Source organism: Gambusia affinis, linkage group LG14 (assembly GCF_019740435.1).
Source record: "Gambusia affinis linkage group LG14, SWU_Gaff_1.0, whole genome shotgun sequence".
Lineage (NCBI taxonomy): Eukaryota > Metazoa > Chordata > Actinopteri > Cyprinodontiformes > Poeciliidae > Gambusia > Gambusia affinis.
This window is the reverse complement of record NC_057881.1, coordinates 23,536,633-23,555,682: the sequence shown is the minus strand read 5'-3', so window position 1 is coordinate 23,555,682 and position 19,050 is coordinate 23,536,633. Positions and strand designations below refer to the sequence as shown.

The 19,050-nt window shown below is 39.3% G+C and overlaps 1 protein-coding gene across 1 annotated transcript; it reads right to left on the bottom strand.

Annotated features, from left to right (window-relative positions):
* Positions 1-2,205: 2,205 nt before the first annotated feature.
* On the bottom strand, positions 2,206-7,056 carry LOC122844095. The gene is made up of 10 exons (XM_044139288.1): positions 6,986-7,056; positions 6,796-6,869; positions 6,655-6,717; positions 6,503-6,553; positions 6,372-6,428; positions 6,160-6,288; positions 5,937-6,053; positions 5,624-5,842; positions 4,971-5,054; positions 2,206-4,877 (listed from the first exon to the last, which is right to left on the bottom strand). The coding sequence occupies exons 1-10, from the start codon at positions 7,054-7,056 to the stop codon at positions 4,738-4,740; spliced, it is 1,005 nt and encodes a 334-aa protein (XP_043995223.1). The 3' UTR covers positions 2,206-4,737.
* Between the last annotated feature and the right edge of the window lie 11,994 nt (positions 7,057-19,050).

Sequence of the window (19,050 nt, the reverse complement as noted above, 5' to 3'; positions counted from 1 at the left end):
TGAGTAAACAATTTGGCTACTTCAGGGTGGTTTGAAGCCTGGAAAATGACATCGTCCAAAATGACCAAGTGACTTTGATTCCGAGGAAATACGTCTTCATCATCATCAAAAGAATCAGGTAGTCCTTCCACAAATTTAATATTTTTATTCAGTTTTTGTAATTCAGCATACAATGGTTGAAAAGAAGTAAAAATCCAGATAATATTGTCCGGTACAACATTCATGACATGCTCAAGATTTTGCAACATTTTCCCTACAAAGTATGATTTTCCACATCCACTCGCACCAACAATCATACATGAGAAAGGTGTTTTGAATCTAGGGTCAAAGTTTACCTCTTGAACAGCACCGGAAAAAGACATTTTTTATTTTTTTTTCTCTTAAACTCTAAAAACCAAAAGGTAGAGTTGAACCATCAGAAAGAAGCCTGCGTTTGTCATATACGACCTTGAACTTTTTAAGAAATGTTGAGTTTCTTAAAACGAACCCCTTTTTATCACGTTTGATGGTGCGTTGAGGTACCTTGATAACTCCATGTTGGGACCCTTCTAAGTACCCGCTCACCAAATCTTTGATGCTGTCAAAATTGACTCTCTCGCTGCACTCATGCGTTTGAGTGATGCCTTTCACACGGATCACTACTTTCTTTTGTTTTTTTGTTTGGTAAGCATAACTTTTAGGCCCCGCTGCCACAAATTCTTGAATTGTGTCACCTCCTAGCTCGTCGGTCAAATCCCCGAGATAATTCCCCAGTGGCAGAGGAGTATCACCATCTTTTACTATATAAATCAGACTGTCTGTATCTATGTAGAGAATTTTTTCCTGCACTTGCTCCAGACAGCTGAAAAGTTTTAATCGAGCATAAGCTGTGGTAAATGCTGCGATGAAAACGTTGTTAGCCAGTTGGGAGGGACAATGCAACTTTTATGGTAGTTCCACTGAATTAGACAGGTTTCAGCATTCAAAAAATGAAAGTACTTCACCACGTATTTGCCTGAAAACAAGAACTTAAAGAACTCATCAGGATCACTCACAAAGGTGGTCTGAGAGAGATCATTTCTTTGCGCAAACTTTCCCCAGAAGCTATTGAGACACAGTTTAGCTACTTGTCTTTTAGCCGGGTTCACCTCAATTTTGTCTGCATCCAGCCGGATGCCTTGGTTAACTTCGTAATCTCTCACATATTTCAATCTACTCTCCTGATCCACCGCTTCAGGCGGATAACCGCTGGCTTCCTGTTTCCCCTTCAGAAAAGTGTGAATGTAGCCTTTAAAGATTGAGCTACTGCTTCTCTCAAAATGCCAAACCTCAGTGATTTTTCCAAGACGATACCCACATTGCAATGCTTTTTGAAACTCCAAAGTCACCCAAACAGCTGTCAGAGCCCTCTCTTCATCCTCATGGGTGCAGGACCCTGTTTGATTGTTAATTTCAGCACATGTGCGGCAAAGAGTGAAAACTAGCTTACCCCGAGATGTTTTGTAGGGGAGAACTGGAAAAAACAGACCCCGTGGGGGATATACTGTGGCTCTGATGAGACCAAAGTAGTTGTTGGGGTCATCAAAATCTTTGTAAATGATGGTGGGGTGGCCTAGCGGATATGCAAATGTGGCATTTACGTAGGGGTAGAGAGATGTGAAATCTACATAATGCACAGACTCACCCGGCCCTGCTGTGTGTCTCAGCTTGAGAGCACAAGTTCGACCACCGAACAGAGCTTCTCGAGGAGACAACGGTTGCGGCGCTGCGAATTTTTTCAGGAATCTGATTACCTCCGGATCAGACTTTTTCATTTCATTCCACTCATGTTCCCACACAGTCTCAACACGAACGCCATAAACGGTTTGGAGAATCTTAGATCTTTCAACCGTAGCTGCATAAATTTCTTCAAACGGTACTTTTCTCAAAGGACATGTTTCAGTGGGCTGAAAACATTTAGGACAGCCGTGATACAGACATCCGTTGAAAGAGAATACAGTGGCTGAACCTGAAATTACTGCAAATCCATCTACAGAATAAGGTCCGATTTTGCGTTCGCCAGAGTTCAACGCGTGTTCAATGTGTAAGTTCTTACTTTCCATCTGCCACTCTAGCCACTGAATGGATGCATTAGAGAAAGTTTTGAAGCCACGTTTGTAGTCCACAGAGAGGAGGGCGCCAAGGATTTCTCTGAAAGAAAATTGGCCAGAAACACCTGCATGCATGCGGATGCAATTGTGATGCTCTTAAACGGATCGACATTCGTCTCCTTAAAGAACTCCTCTCTGAATTTAACACAACCTTTAAAAAGAATGTCCACATCATTTTTGCAATAATGCAGGGATTCTTTCTCAAAGTCAAAAATGCCTTTGGATGCTTCTCTGTACCAATCAGTAATTTTCTGTCGCTCATCAGGATTCATATGTTTGATCCCATAAGAATCTAAAGGAGGAAACACGCCCACATACTTGAGATGCTCTTCAGCCGAAAAAAGGTGCGGGAAATAGCCTTTTGAAGAATCTGTGAATCCTAACGCTTTCGGAATGGCACTCAGTTTCATGGTCAGAAATGACAGGCTATCGATAAATTTCAGATTGTAGTCCAAATCCGTGAAACAAAGAACTTTTCCTCCCTGCATGATTAGATGAGGTTTTATTCCTAACTGCACCATCGCATTAAGGATTAGATAACTATCGTACCCGCGTGAGTTGTGAGCGATAAACACAAACCCTTTGTACAAAGGTCTTCTAAAATGCAGAAGAAATTGCTGTGCACAATCCAGACCATAAGCATGCCATTCAACACCTTTCACTGTTTTTGAACAGACTAGAAAGGGCTTATGTGCGCCGCTCTGATCAAAAAAGGATTCGAAATCGTAAAACACAAGTTTGTCATGAAGTTCGGGATCAGTAGCGCTGGTTTGAATGTAGCATTGGTGTTCATTAAGCGTTACATCCATACCAGGAGGTAGATTTTTTTCACCGCATATTGCACATTTAGATACACATACGTGTAAAGTTTTCTCCTTGGTTATGGGAACGTAATATAACCTTTTACAGGTAGAACAATATTTGATCATTTCACAATTACTCACAAGCATTTCAGCACGAGGTTCTTTGTGTCTATCGAAACACGTTGAGTTTCGGCAGATTCTGTTACAGTCGCTGCATTTTAACGGTTTGTACTGAAGGTGTGTGCAAGTGTAACTGCAGCAGACACCGCAAAAGCCTTGACAGTGGTGGGTGTTAGAATTATTATGACTGCTGTAACAAAATTTGCAGATGTATCTTGATCCAGTGAAACCAGCAAGATTCTTAATGCCATAGAAGTGATTATTATGGAGGAGTAGAAAGCAAGGATTTGATCGATTTTGGAAATCTGTTTCAAATTTAGAGAAAGCCCTATTGTTTGAGGTTCGATGAAACACTACAATTTTTCTTTGTAGAATGTTTTCAAACTTAGCAACATCGCTGAATGTAACCGGTGTCTGATCAGATAGACCCGCTTGATGCTGCCAGTTTCTCCCCTGTTCGAAAGCTTGTTTATCTGTAAATTCAGGATGAGCGAGATGTGCGAGACTGATTGCAAAACACAGTTGGTTACCGGTATTTTGTACAATATACAGGTGACGCCTCTTCTTTTTTATTAATTCACATTCCAATGTTCTTTCAGCCTTGCGTTTGGTACCTCCCCCGCCAGTGGGACTCGTAACTATCTGCAGAACCAGCTCTAAGTTACTTTCTGAAGGCAGCTCTGCGTTAGATTGAACCAGCTCATCTAAAAATTCCTCAAACGCAGGCAGGATTGCATCATTGTCAGTAACAGAAACAGTTATATGATGAGAAATATTATCCCCCACTAATTCTAACTGCAGGACATCATTACGTGCAGCTATAGAACTTGCAGCGTCAGCCAAATCAGTTAAAATATTCATGACTGCTGTGTAGAATTCTGCAATATCGGGTATGCCATGAGTTGGAGGTGGGATTGATAATGATCTCCTTAATTCAATGTTATTGAAGCGCTGACGTTCAACCCTCTGATCTGTATTTAGACTACCTCCGTGTTGCTGTGCTTCATCCTCATCATCATCTTCATCATCTGTCTCAGAAACTGCTTCAGATGGTAACCCTGATTGTGTATTTTGAAAACTTTCATTCAACACTGATGAGGCAGCGGGTGAGCCAATAGGTGAGTTTAATGGTGAAACGTAATCAATTAGACCACGGAGTGCATCTTCAAGGCGTTGGAAATAATTTGACACTTCAGACGGATTTAAATCAGGGAATCTAGCAGGGCTGTGAGCAGGACTCTGTGAAGGGTTATTTTCCCCAGTACTCAATGCTAATGCAAGTGTTTGTAGAGTTTGAATATTGTTAGCAATTTGTTGAGAATAATCTGATTGAGATTCTGTATTTTGAAAACTTTCATTCAACACTGATGAGGCAGCGGGTGAGCCAATGGGTGAGTTTATTGGTGAAATGTAATCAATTAGACCGCGGAGTGCATCGTCGATCCGTCGGAAATAATTTGACACTGCAGACGGATTTAAATCAGGGAATCTAGCAGGGCTGTGAGCAGGACTCTGTGAAGGGTTATTTTCCCCAGTACTCAATGCTGATGCGAGTGTTTGTAGAGTTTGAATATTGTTTGCAATTTGCTGAGAATAATCAGATTGAGATAATTCAATTCTACCTTCTTGATCATTCATTTTTACTGAGTTATAAGAGACAAATCATACATGAAATCATACATGAATCATTTCACAATCACCTTTGCATCAGAGGAAACATTATGCAGCACTGTTCTGATGGCTCGTAGCAGGATTTTAACTTTGTCTCTGTTGCGACCCAACCCTCTTCTGTGTGCAGGACGTTGCTCCAACAGTAGGAACGATTCTGTAATAAATAAATAATTGGGAATAAATAATTGGGAATAAACTTCTAACAGTTATGAGATGTGATTTTACAAGATAAATTCAAATAATATACCTTTAATCAATCCGTCCAGCAAAACAATTCTTGCTTGCAGATTTTCTGCTGAAATCCTCTTTCGTATTTCTCTGGCGCTCAAAGCTGTGAAATATAATTACGTGATTACGATAAGTTAGGTAAGGCTGCTTTAATTCTAAACAATACTTTACTGAAAAAGCATTTAAAAAAAAACAGATTTTGAGTTACAGTATGGTATGGAGAAATCACACACACAGAGACACAGACCCACACACACACACAGAGAAATGACCCCCCTCCCTTTTGCTGTGTCTCTGGTCTGAGCTAGAGTTTCACACACACACACACACGCAGCCATACAGAGACACAGACCCACAGACAAACAGCAGAAAGGGAGGGGGCCATGTCTCTGTTCTGAGCTAGAGTTTCAAAGAATTGCTGCCTCCTGCAAAAACTATTCACACCCTATATTTCCTATTCTGAGGATTTATAAAGACTAACTTTATTAGAGTTTATTTGGTGAATCATGACATGCGTCTTTCTTTTCATTTAAAAATAAGAGTTTGAAAAAAAATTGCTTTAATATTCAGCGGAATCAGACAAGAGAAGCTTTAATGGTATATATCCTCATTATCCAAAAAAAAAACAAACAAAAAAAAAAAAAAAAAAACAACCAAATACTTAAAACTTACATAGGCGGGGAGAATCAGCAGCCCTCTGAGGTGATGGTTCTGGTCCCTGTTCGGGTTCTGGTCCCTGTTCGGGTTCTGGCCTTCGTGCAACTTCTTCTTGCTGTGGCGACTGAGGCGGGGTCAGTGGTCCGGAATCGAACCTCTGCTCTGAATGTGGGTCAGGTTCATTTTCTGAGTCAGATGAAATGAGAATGATTTCGTTCTCGTTCAGGACTGCGGCTATGGGATAAAAAGATATATATATGTTAATTAAAAATAATCAGCTTCCTTATTGGTTCAAATACGCTATTATTTAAAAAGAAAAAAAACTTACTCTGCACTTCTCTATGAATGGTACGAGCAGAATCAGACCTCTGCGCTGAATGCAGATCAGACTCGTTTTCTGAGTCAGATGAAATGTCAATGATATCGTCTTCGTTCAGGGCTAAGGCTAAGGAATAAAAAGATATATATATATATATATATATATATATGTTAATTAGAAAATCAACATCCTTATTGATTCAAATAGACTGTTATTTAAAAGAAAAACTTACTCTGGACTCCTGTATGAACGGAAAGTGTCACAGCTGCATTCGCCGGTTGAGGGGATATTCTTGTAGCTTCAGAGTCACTTCTTTTTTTATTTAGTGAAAGGCGGTTTTTTCTGGGATACTCCTGGACATCTGTAAGAAGATAGATAGTAAATTGGTTATTAATATTTATTTTTCACACTTTTAGAATTCTGGTTACAGAAGTACTAAATTACCGTTTGTAAACTCTGATTCTGCATGATCCTGGTGTGTCTCCTGATTATTTGCAAGATCTGTAAGTAAATAATATTTTAAATTATTTTAGAACTCTGATTAGAAAGAAAAGGTATGGTGAAAACAGACTTACCGCTTACAAACTCTGATTCTAAGACGCTGTCTGCATCTTCAGAGTATGCGCCTGAAACAAGAAATCAGTATTACGCATATGCATATATATATATATATATATATATATATATATTATTAGGGAAAGAGAATTTAAGAATTGTCTTTACTTACGATCAAAAAGAGTGGATAGAACCTGGGAACTTAGAGCCGGTCTTTCGGAAATTACCTGCTTGCCTGCGAAATCGGACATGATTCAGAATGATGATTTTTTTAAAAAGAAGAAGAAAATTAAACAAGTCTGCAAGTTTGTACCCAGAGCTTCGGATGTTCTGCGAAAGTTATGATTCGTCTTTTTGTCATGCCTCCTTTTAAAGACACCTAAAGATCTGCACAAGCACACGAACGGTCAGGGGTCAGCACTGTCACAGACACACAAACACACACACACACATACACGCACACACACACACACACACACACCCACACACACACACACACATACAGACGGATGGCAGGGAGTGGGGTCAAACCTACTTTCAGAGCATAGAGGTCAGCCCTGCCATACGCACACATAGTTTTCTTCTGTTTAAAAACTAGAGGTAACTACAACATCCCAAATGTATTTAAATATACTACACTGCATATTATGCAATATTCTGCTTAGTGAACGCACACACAAACACGCACACAGACGGATGGCAGGGAGTGGGGGGGTCAAACCCTTACTTTCAGAGCATAGAGGTCAGCCCTGCCATACGCATAGTTTATAGTTTTCTTCTGTTTAAAACTAGAGGTAACTACAACATCCCAAATCTATTTAAATATATTGTATATTATGTAATATTCTGCTTAGTAATTATCACTTATTGCTTTTTCATACTTTTATTCCCTCACAACAGGAGTATGTGCGACACATGGAGTATGTGTGACACATGGTCGCACATACTCTGACACACAAATTCTGAGACCTGCAGAAAATGCCAACTTTTTGAAAAATTTGTTTTTCTGAGACATAGAGGGAACATAAATTGCCGCGCAAATCCCGAGAGCCGATAGTCAATAAATATGGTGATCAGAGGTCAGGAGAATAAGCCTTTAAATTGTACCTACCGAATCACGCTCTGACACACAGATGGCTGGGACACCCATGCACACACACGCACACACACACACACACAGATACACACACACACAGCGATGGCTGGGACTGGGGGTCAGCCCTGCCCCACGCACGCACGCACACACATACACGCCCATGGTGGGGCGATGTCAGCCCCTTTCTACTCTTATGCCCTCTGCCGCGCAAATTCTGAGACCTGCAGAAAATGCCAACTTTTTGAAAAATGTGTTTTTTCTGAGACATAGAGGAAAATAAATCGTAGGAGCCCTCTCCCGCCCAAATTCTGGGACCTACAGAAAATGCCAACTTTTTGAAAAATGTGTTTTTCTGAGACATAGAGGAAAATAAATCGTAGGGGCCCTATCCCAAGCAAATTCCCAAGAGCCAATAGTGAATATGCCTGGTGATCAGAGGTCAGGAGAACTATCCTGAGGGATTTCTGTCCTCACCTCACACAGGGTGTATGTGCGACACATACTCTTGACACACAGATGGCAGGACCGCATCTCCCGCTTCACGTCTTAGGAAGATATTCAATTGAAACCCGAGGTAAATACAACATCCCAAATCTATTTAAATATATTATATTGTATATTAATCTAGATTATTTAAAACTCATAATGTTTTTTCATTCTTTAATTGTATTAATCTTAAAACTCTGATGTCATAACAGATGGGGTGATTGGGGGGGGAGGGGCGGTAATACACCGGAAGTGGGGGAGGGGCGGTAATACACCGGAAATTAAAATGATTAGGGTCATAAATCACTCCCGATTAAATTTTGGCATAAGGCTGCCTATATTACTCTCTTCTGGTTACAGGAGCTCAACAAAATTCATCAGACATTTCCAGGGGTTTGTCTTGGTCCAGAATGTATAAAAACAAAACCCTTGAAGTGTATTCTCCAAACGTCTAAAACTAATTCAGCCCGATTTCAAAGTGCAAGTTGTATGAGAGGAGAAGCTGCCATTATCAGTAGTGACCACTACAAAAAAACTACCACTACCCTTACAAAAAAATCCCATGAAAATCACATGTGGTTCACACAAATTTTTACATGTGAATGATGTGTGAAAGATGTGAATCACATGTGAAAGCACATGTATATTGATTTTGGAACGTTTCGTGGTAAAATCACGTGATTCACATGTGATTACATGTGATTTTCATGGGATTTTTTTGTCCCATTACCGGCATCAGTCCGTTACCAGCATCCAGTACTGGTACTCATGCCAACACTCCAAACCGATACCACTGTTCTGCTGAACTTTGCTCCTTGGTTGTGCTGCAGGGCAACTCAAAGGGTAAAATACACTTCAAACTTCAAGAGTTTATTGGTGACGATACACCAATAAGGTAATTGCTGCTCCCAAAATAAATAAATAAATAAAAAGAACCAAGAAGTTAGATGGCAGGAGGGGGGAAAAATGTTTGCATAATTATATTTTTAAAAATTTGTTTAATATTAGTACTTTAAATAGATTGCACTTTTCAGTTCAGCAAATGATTTAATGAGCACATGAATCAGTGATCACTAGCTTAAAAAAAGTGAATCAATTAAATGTTAAATAAAAATATAAAAATATATTTGGATGGTTAATTAAAAATTGTTTGGATGATCTCATGGTCTTTTAGTCAAAAGGCGACAACGTTTGAGAAGCCGTCACTGTTCCAGGCCTCCTCACACTCCGACCCCACAGCCCATACTGGGTCTTATAAAATGATAAAGGAATTTATTCATTTATGGAATATTTATATAGTTTATGTTCATAGTTCTTTTTTTATTGATTATGTATCCTCTGAAAGGCCAATAGGTCTAGTACCAGCGAGGGTTAGGATTAGGGGTCAAAGGTTAGGATTAGTATATTGTGCAAGTGAAATAACTCAAAAACTTTAAGTGTCAGAGATGCCAAACCTGATACAAAGAGTCAGAATTCTGCTGGCCAGAAGCAGATTCTGTGAAATCTGAGCAGTCGTGGATTCGATTAGGCTTGTGTGTCTGCTTGGGGAGATAGTTGGATTTATAGAGGAGAGCAGGTGTGAGCTTGAAATAGACTTTAATGTATAATCTGTGTTGTGGTGCTGAACTGTGAGCCTTTGCATGTGGTGGAGTCCAGGACATCTACAGCTTTAACTCTGCTGGAAGGCTTCAGTGTGACTGAGTTGAAATAAGGTCGAAAAAATGAACAAAACTCAAAAGGCAAATGCGATTGTAACTATTTCCACAGTGTTTCTGTGAGAACATTTAGACAACATTAGAACGTGATTCCCAACACATAGGTTTAGATGCACTGTGCTCCCACATATGAAATGATCAGGAGATAATAATTATGTTATGGATGCAGACAAGTAACCAAAAGGTCTATAAAATACATAAATAACAATAAAATCTGAAAGATGAGGTTTAAATCCCCCCCGAGAGAAATGGTCCTATGGTGTCATCTACTGGCCAATTAATAAAACTGCAGCCAAAAATCCAGAAAAAGCCTCACGACTGGTTCCCTAGAGGAGGGGCTATTGAGAAGAAGTAGGTGAGGGAACCTTTAGGGACCAAAGCTGCTCTTGAATAACTAGAATCCAAATATTTGGGCCTCTCTCTAAAAACACTGCCTACTTTATTATTTTAAAACCAAATTTACATTAATATGCTTTAACACACACAGTGGAAACTACCACAGATGCTAACATCTAGTTGCTTTTTTTTTAAATTTCCTTTTGGGGTTTTTTAATCCCTCCTCTTGGTGAGACAGACATGGAAATGCTTTGCAAGTGCTAGACAATTACAATTTTAAAATATGCCCAATAAGGGTGTTTTCTACAATGGTGTATTAGGGTTATTGCAGATAGAAAAAAATATAGGAAATTTCAGGAAAAAAACTAACTTTGAGAATAATCTCTGAAAATTTCTGGGAAAATCTTGAACATTTTTGAACAAAAAAAATCTAAGAATAATTTCAAAATGTTTTAGTTTTTTGACAGAAATGGATTCTTCTTTTTCTATCTACACTAACCTTTATACACCATTGTAGGTTTTCACACATTATCCAAACTCATGTTCGTTTTTTGTGGATGATGTGGTTCTGTTGGCTTCTTCAGGCCATGAGTCCTAGCATGTACTGGAGTGGTTCATTAATTATAATGTGTTTCACTTAGTGAAATAAACTAAACTTTTAGACAGTAATGCCTCTTTTATTGAAAGTTTTTTTGGATTTAAAAAACCCACAAACTTCCTAACTAAGGTAGAAATATTTTTACTAATAAAATCTCCTGATTTCAGTTTTGCTTCCTGAGAGCTGATCACATGTAAGTGCAGCACCGTCCTGTCATCACGCCGTCTGATGGGTTATGTGTTTCTCTTTGAGCTCCAAATTCCTTGAACTTGATTATGTCCTGTTATCCTTAACGAAGCAACAGTAAACACCCTTCACATTTTGAGAAAGATAGATACGTGTGTTGGGAAAATTATGTATATGTCGTAGGTCTCCAAATACCCCGTCCACTTGGCTTCTCTGTAAAGACGACCATAATTACATTTTGTGAAATAGAAAAAAGGCAGCTGCTGTTTTCACTCTCCATGCTCACGGAGGCTGTTCATTGATGACATGTGGTCTGCAGGATAATGAAGTTCTTTGTGTTGGAAGACAACAGAGAATAGCATACAGAGAAATGTCCTTCCTGTCCATTTCGGCAGAGTTCCCTGCAGCAGGGCTTTAGCGTTCTCCTGAGACTCTCCTGGGCTGCTTTCATTTCCAATCAGGTGTGTCCATCATCGAGCCTCTCTTTGTTTGACCAGGTGTTGCTTCTGAAAGCAAACAAGATGCAAGACATACTGTTTGCCAATTGTGACGTTTTCTGTACTGCTTCAGGTCAGATTTATGCTGTACAGCAGTGGAATATAAAGGTCTGCAATTCAAATTACAATGCTTTGTTACACGGCTTAATGAGAAACTCTCCTTTCTACTTGAAACAAAAAAATGGTTTTCTTAAGAGATTTTGTTGGATTGGACATCCATCCATCCATCCATTTTCTGTTCACCCTTCTTCCCTAATGGTGTCAGGAGGGTTGCTGGTTTCTATCTCCAGCTGCGTTCCGGGCGAGAGGTGGGGTCAACCTGGACAGGTCGCCAGTCTGTCGCAGGGCAGCACAGAAAACAGACAGGACACACAACCATTCACACACACACTCACACCTAGGGAGAATTTAGAAACCAATTAACCTGACAGTCATGTTTTTGGACTGTGGGAGGAAGCCGGAGAACCCGGAGAGAACCCACCATGCACATGGAGAACATGCAAACTCCATGCAGAAAGACCCTGGGAATCGAACCCAGGACCTTCTTGCTGCAAGGCAACAGCTCTAACAACTACGCCACTGTGCAGCCCTTGGATTAGACAACGTTTGTAAAAAAATAAAAATGCTTTTTTCCCCCCTTTTTTGTAAAACATATGTGATAAAACTATAACTTTGTCATGACAGAAAATATGTGAAAAAATGAAGCTCTTCCTCCTCCCCCTCCCCGAGCTAACACTGTCAGCTGAAGAAATGCACCACTCCTGGTCAAAAACAACCAATCAGAGCCAGGAGGGTCTTAGTGCTGTCAATCATTCTTGTGTACTCACTGCTCACACCCTCCCCCTTGCCCTGTGAGGCGCTACAACGTTTTCTCATCAGCAGAGCCTGTTGTGAGGGCTAGCATAAGTAGTTAGTACACAAAGCAACCAAATGACAGTTCTCCAGGAATGTTAAGTTGTTTCTCTGCCATTTGTACACGAGGATGATTGACAGCACTAAGACCCTCCTCGACTCTGAACTTCTTCAGCTGGCAGTAGTAACTCAGAGAGCAGGAGGAGATTCATTTTTTATAGATTATCAGTTTCATGTTATACTGTCAGGATTTAGTGACAATTTTAACAAACATGTAAAAAACATTTCTTTTTTTTAAATATATATATATATATATATATATATATATATATATATATATATATATATATATATATATATATATATATATATATATATATATATATATATATATATATATAGCATAGCATTAGGAAGGTTACAAATACCTGGGAATATATAGCAAATGGCAACCTTGATGAGATCACAAGAAAAGAGCCACAACCAAATACCTTCAACGAATAAGACAAGTCCTGAGAAGCCAGCTCAATGGCAAGAACAAGATCCGTGCAATAAACAGCTATGCCCTACCAGTAATCAGATACCCTGCAGGAATAATTAGCTGGCCAAAGGAGGAGATACAGGCCACAGATGTTAAGACCGGAAACTACTAACAATGCATGGAGGGTTCCACCCCAAATCCAGCACCCTGAGACTCTACACGAACCGCAAAGAAGGAGGCAGAGGACTAGTGAGTGTGAGAACCACTATCCAAGACGAGACATCCAAGATCCATAGATACATCAGGGACAAAGCCTCAACAGACAATGTGCTCAGTGAATGTCTCAAACAATGGGGAACAGAAGCTGAGGTGCCGGAGGAACCATCATGGGAGGACAAGCCCCTGCATGGGATGTACCACCGGCAAATAACCGAAGTGGCTGACATCAAAAAATCCTACCAATGGCTGGAAAAAGCTGGACTGAAGGACAGCACAGAGGCCCTCATCATGGCCGCCCAGGAACAGGCCCTAAACACCAGAGCAATTGAGGCCCAGATCTACCACACCAGACAAGACCCAAGGTGTAGGTTGTGCAAGGAGGCCCCTGAGACAGTCCAACACATAACAGCAGGGTGCAAGGTACTGGCAGGGAAAGAATACATGGAACGACACAACCAAGTGGCAGGCATAGTGTACAGAAACATCTGTGCAGAATATGGACTGGAACCCCCAAGATCGAAGTGGGAAACACCCCCGAAGGTAGTGGAGAAGGACCGAGCTAAGATCCTGTGGGACTTCCAGATCCAGACAGACAAAATGGTGAGGGCGAACCAACCAGACATAGTCGTGATGGATAAACAACAGAGGAAAGCCGTTGTGGTGGATGTGGCAATACCAAGTGACTGCAACATCAGGAAAAAGGAGCATGAGAAACTAGAGAAATACCAGGGCCTAAGGGAGGAACTGGAGAGGGCCTGGAAGGTGAAGACCACAGTGGTGCCTGTGGTCATCGGGACCCTCGGGGCAGTCACCCCCAAACTGGAACAGTGGCTACAACAGATCCCAGGAACAACATCAGACATCTCAGTCCAGAAATGTGCAGTCCTAGGCACAGCCAAGATACTGCGCAGAACCCTCAAGCTCCCAGGCCTCTGGTAGAGGACCCGAGCTAAGAGGAAGAAGAATCACCACCCGCGGTGGGTGAGAAGGGAATTTTTATAAAGTTACATGTCCTAGCCCCTCCAGCTCTTTACTTTCTCTGCATTTGAACTTCATTTTTTTTGTGGTCTTCTTTTTATTAGGATAAACCCTGACTCATTGGAAACTGACTTTGACAAATAAGCCAACAAATCCTTTACTCTTTCGGAAAGGAAATGAACTTGATACATTTCTGCCACACATTCGATAATCAGAGACTATGATAGGCTGAGCAGAATGTTGGATCAGCAGAGATCTCTAATCAGGTGTTTTCTCCTTTGAATGGACACAAAAGGAGCAGGACGGCGGCCACTGAAGGTCCATCATGTTCTGCTCTCAAATGACAAACTTTTAAAAGAAACGCTGAGATGAAAAGGAACTGATTCAATCTTTAGCTCCTTGTAAGCTTCATATCTGGTAATGAGATCTTTTATAAACGGCAGAAATGAGTTCATCTGTTTAAAGAGGTGCAGCAGCACAAAACACTGATGTATAACGTCGGCTCCTTCTCTGTTAGCTAGTTTCCAGGATTTTATTGAATAAAGTTCACGCGCACACACCCACACACACACACCCACACACACACACACACCCACACACACACACACACACACACACGCACACACGCACACACACAAACCCGCTGTCTTTTCACAGTTGCACTGCATGTCATTTGTGGTAAAATAAAATCTGTACTAATATAATCACCATTTGTTTTAATATTTTACTATATTCTGGCTTTTCTATAACACATAAAGCAGTTTTTTGTTTTTCTTAAAGCTTATAATGAGGTAAATAACGTTCCAACGTCGCCTCGTCATTCTGTTGCTTGAGAATGAAACAGTTCTATCTCCATTTTCTGATTCATTTGGCCACTAGGGGCACCCGTAGTCAGAACTTCACCAGGGGGAGGGGTGAAAACCTAACATCACTGCAGATGGAACCGTCTCTGTCAAGGTGAAGCAGAAAACTTTACACTTTACTTCTTCCCATTGAGCATCAAATATGCAAAATGTGATCGTCATGAACAACAGATGTGCTGCACAGAAGTGACAGGATTTAATAGAAAGCCAAAGGAAATGCATTTGTTCATGTTCTAACAGCATGTCTATATATGCAGCGTGTGTGACAGCAGCTCTACAGGCTTATTAAAGGAGAAACAAACATTTTTACATGTTGCTGATTGAGAGAAAACTGTGCTGCACTAACCTAGAAGTATGTTTTAAACCAGGACAGAAGAGTTTGTTTTAAGTCAATAATTCCATAATGATAATAATAATAATAATAATAATAATAATAATAATAATAATAATAATAATAATAATAATAATAATAATAATAAAGTACTAATTCTACTGGCAGATTTTTTTTCACGTTTATCAAAATTTATATCCCATAAAAATCTGCCATTGTAACTACTTTTATTATTATTATTATTATTATTATTATTATTATTATTATTATTATTATTATTACTCGAAACAAGCTTCTATGTCTTGCTGGAAAGCTACTTATAAGCTACTTTTGTCTTATTTCAAGTTTATTTTGTGTTAAAACTGGTTTAAAAAGATCTTTAGGATCTGGTCTTTTTCCTTCGCTGCTCGTTATCATGAGTGAAACATTTCAGCCGACCGTTTACATTCGTCTGCATTATCTGCAGAAAGAATGGTTCAAATAAATCATATCTAATGAAAGATTATCGTGACATTCAGGACCAAGATAATTGCATGCAAGTTGCTCAGTGGCACCGCAGCTCAGGCAACATCAGTTGCCCTGCGGCGCTTTTTACAAATCAGCTGCAGCAAAGAGCTGAATGATTGCACCTCTCATGACTTATTGTCACATTCATTTGTCCACACACAGCAGCTTGAGGCTGAACACACACACACACACACACACACACACAGGTTTCACACGAGGACTAATGGCTTTGTGGTTACATAAGAATCTGTACTAATATTTGTCTTTATATATATCTATATATAAAGACAAATATTAGTATACTTTAAGCAGAGTTTTTAAGTTATTATTTCTGTTTTCAATTTTGTTTGTACTCAGGTGGTGATAAAATCTGTAATGAACTGAACCTGTGATCTGAATTACTGATTCAAACACCGAATGGACATGAGCTGGATGATGTTTTTAACAGTCAAACCAACAATAAGATTTAATGGACATAATTCCAGTTCAGAGACCTCATATTTATTATTATTATTATTATTATTATTATTATTATTATTATTATTATTATTATTATTATTATTATTATTATTATTATTATTATTATTATTATTATTATTATTATTATTATTATTATTATTATTAATAAAAACAAAACAAAAACAAAAAAACCCCAGAATAAACCAACTTAAGAACCACAAAAACATAAAGCTGAATTTGTTTGTTTCTCACAAAGCCAGCTTCATTCTGTTACCTCTGTGATGAAGCACAGAGTCTTAATGAGAAACTTAATGGAGCCAGAAATAACGAGATCTACATGTTATCCACTCAGAAAGTGTTTCCTTCTCTTTAGTGCATTTCTTTGATTCCTCCCTCAGCAGAATGCCTCTCACCTCTTGACAGCCCCGTTCCTTTTCCAGGGGTTTAATGTGAGAGTGTGTGTACTATGTCGGGTGTGTGTGTGTGTGTGTGTGTGTGCTCCATTCATTAGCCACAATGTTCTGATCATTGGGGTGACTCTCAGGGCTTGCTCTGCCTCGGTTCACTTGGTTCAGAGAGAATACATCCCATATTCTCTGAAGCTAGTGAGAGTAATACGCATAAAATTGAACATATATTTTGGATGATTAATTTTTTTGAAAGGATATTCACTTACAATGATTTGACAGGGAGTCTTATTATAAGAAGAGGTAAGGGGATGTATTTCAAGTCTTAGTGTGTTAGATGAGAAAATGTTATTTAATTGGGCGTTATTACATAAATTACAACTCTGGAAAATATGACAATGTGTTTTTATTTTTTTTTTAAATAGCCCAACAGATGTTTCCTTATGTCCTTTTTTTGCGTTTTTTTGTTAGTAACAATTAAAAGATGTTTTGAACCCAAGGCGTCATGGTGTGTAGCAGAAAGTAGAACCCAAGTACAAACAGAATCGAAGCAACATGTTTATGATGAGGGAATAGCATGATAACATGATGTTAAATATCAACAACAGGTTGATTTTGCACAAAATCCAACTTGAAAGCTGCTTTTTGCATTCACTCAGGTCGTCTTCGTCTGACGTTCAAACTTCTAAGTGTGACAGAAACAAGAAGAATGAATCTGAACGGTGGAAATGTTGCAACACAGGATGCTTTGGAATAGTAATACAAAATATATCAATAACTCATAAGCTGGAACCAAACTTTAGTTCAGAGGCCAGTCAGTCTCTAAAGCTTAGGAAACATTTAGCTTTGTGTTGAGAAGAGCGTTGTGATTAGCAGACATGAATGACGCCACAGTTAACGATAAATCCTTGATTCCAGACCAGGATACAGGAAATCCTTTTGCTGGCTTGTGCAGAAGAAGCCAAAAAAGAAACTAATAAAAACGTGTTAGCATCCATTTACCCAGGAGTTCAGCAAACAGTTAAACAAAGAGGAAGGTAATTCAGATTCTACTGTTTGTCTCTGTGAAGGTTTTAAAAGTTAGACGTCAGTGTGTGTCTAGTTTTATCCACCAGAGGTTTTGTGTTTGACACGTCCATCATTTCAGATTATTAATTAGTGATAAAAGCTGACATCATCCTGATAGAAACAAATTAACCAGCTGGGTTTTTTTTTCTTTCAGTTGATTTGTTACACCTTTAGCAGTCATTAAGCTTTTGGCTTAATGCTGAATAGATTATCATCTGATTTTCTTCCTGAAACATTTAAATTCTTTGGGGATTTTTGCTGGCAGCAGCCAGATGCCTCTAATGTAAACTGGTCAAAATGAATGGAAAAGTTCAGTCCATGTACTCTGGTTTCCTCTTACAGTTCATAAGCATGACAACTGATGGGTTAATTGGTCTTTCTAATTTTTTTCTTAGCTGTGTGTGTGTATGTGTGTGTGTGTGTGGGTGCGTGTGTGTGTGTGTGTGTGTGTACATTGTTGTTTGGCCTGTGTGTTTTTCTTTTACTCCAGGACAGACTGCGGACCGGTTCTGGTTGAGTCCCTGCATCTCACCCAGTCACAGCTGGAAACCGTCACCAAAACTTGATTTGTTGGATGAAAAGATGTTTGTTTCCAGACCATTTAAAGTTCAGACTTTCATCTCTCACAGATCTTTTCAGGAATCTTCATAAATACTGTGTGAAGTGAGTGGGCAGCTGCAGCCCACATCCCTGCGTTTATAACACACATCAAGGCCGTTTTCAATCAAACATTACAGATCTCTTTGCTGTGGAAAAAGCAATCGGGCTAATTATTAAGTGCCTGCTAACAGGGGATATCTCCATAATTGAATTGTGACTCTCTCTGGCTCGTACTCTGAAGAGCGTCGGGCCTGAGATGCTGCTGGTGTCCATGGCGACTCCTTGATTCTGCTCTGAATCTGGAGAGGAGATGCACAGCTGGCAGTTTCATTTTCTGATGGGTGTAGATAGCACTCAGGGAAACCTTCAGTCAATTTGGGCTTGTTTATCTGAATGCTTATGGAAACGCAACAATGAACTTTTCTGAAGCACTCTTTGGCTTTCAACTCATTCACAGTCATGCAGGATGGATTTTTAAATCCCATCAGCTCCAATTTGAAACCATTTACTGCTGCAACCAGGAAACCGACACAGAGCTGTTCTTTACTAAACCTTTAGTCAATTTATTTTTTGTAAATAGGGTCTGGCTTGCTTTGAACAACTATAAATAATTGTGTTGGGAAATTATTAATAAATCTCTCATTTAGATTAGTTAAGTTATTCTGAAACACACAGACCTTTTACATTTTACAACATGTTATAACATGGGAGTTATTGACTTAAAATTCAACAATCCCCATTATTAACTTTTCCTACTTGCTGAAAAGTGACTTGTAAGTTAGTTTTGTCTCATTTCAAGTGTACTAAGACATTTGCACAAGACATGAGACCAAAAATACTTGGTAGTATTTTGAGTTTTTCCAGGTTTATGCCTAGATATTCCAGCCTC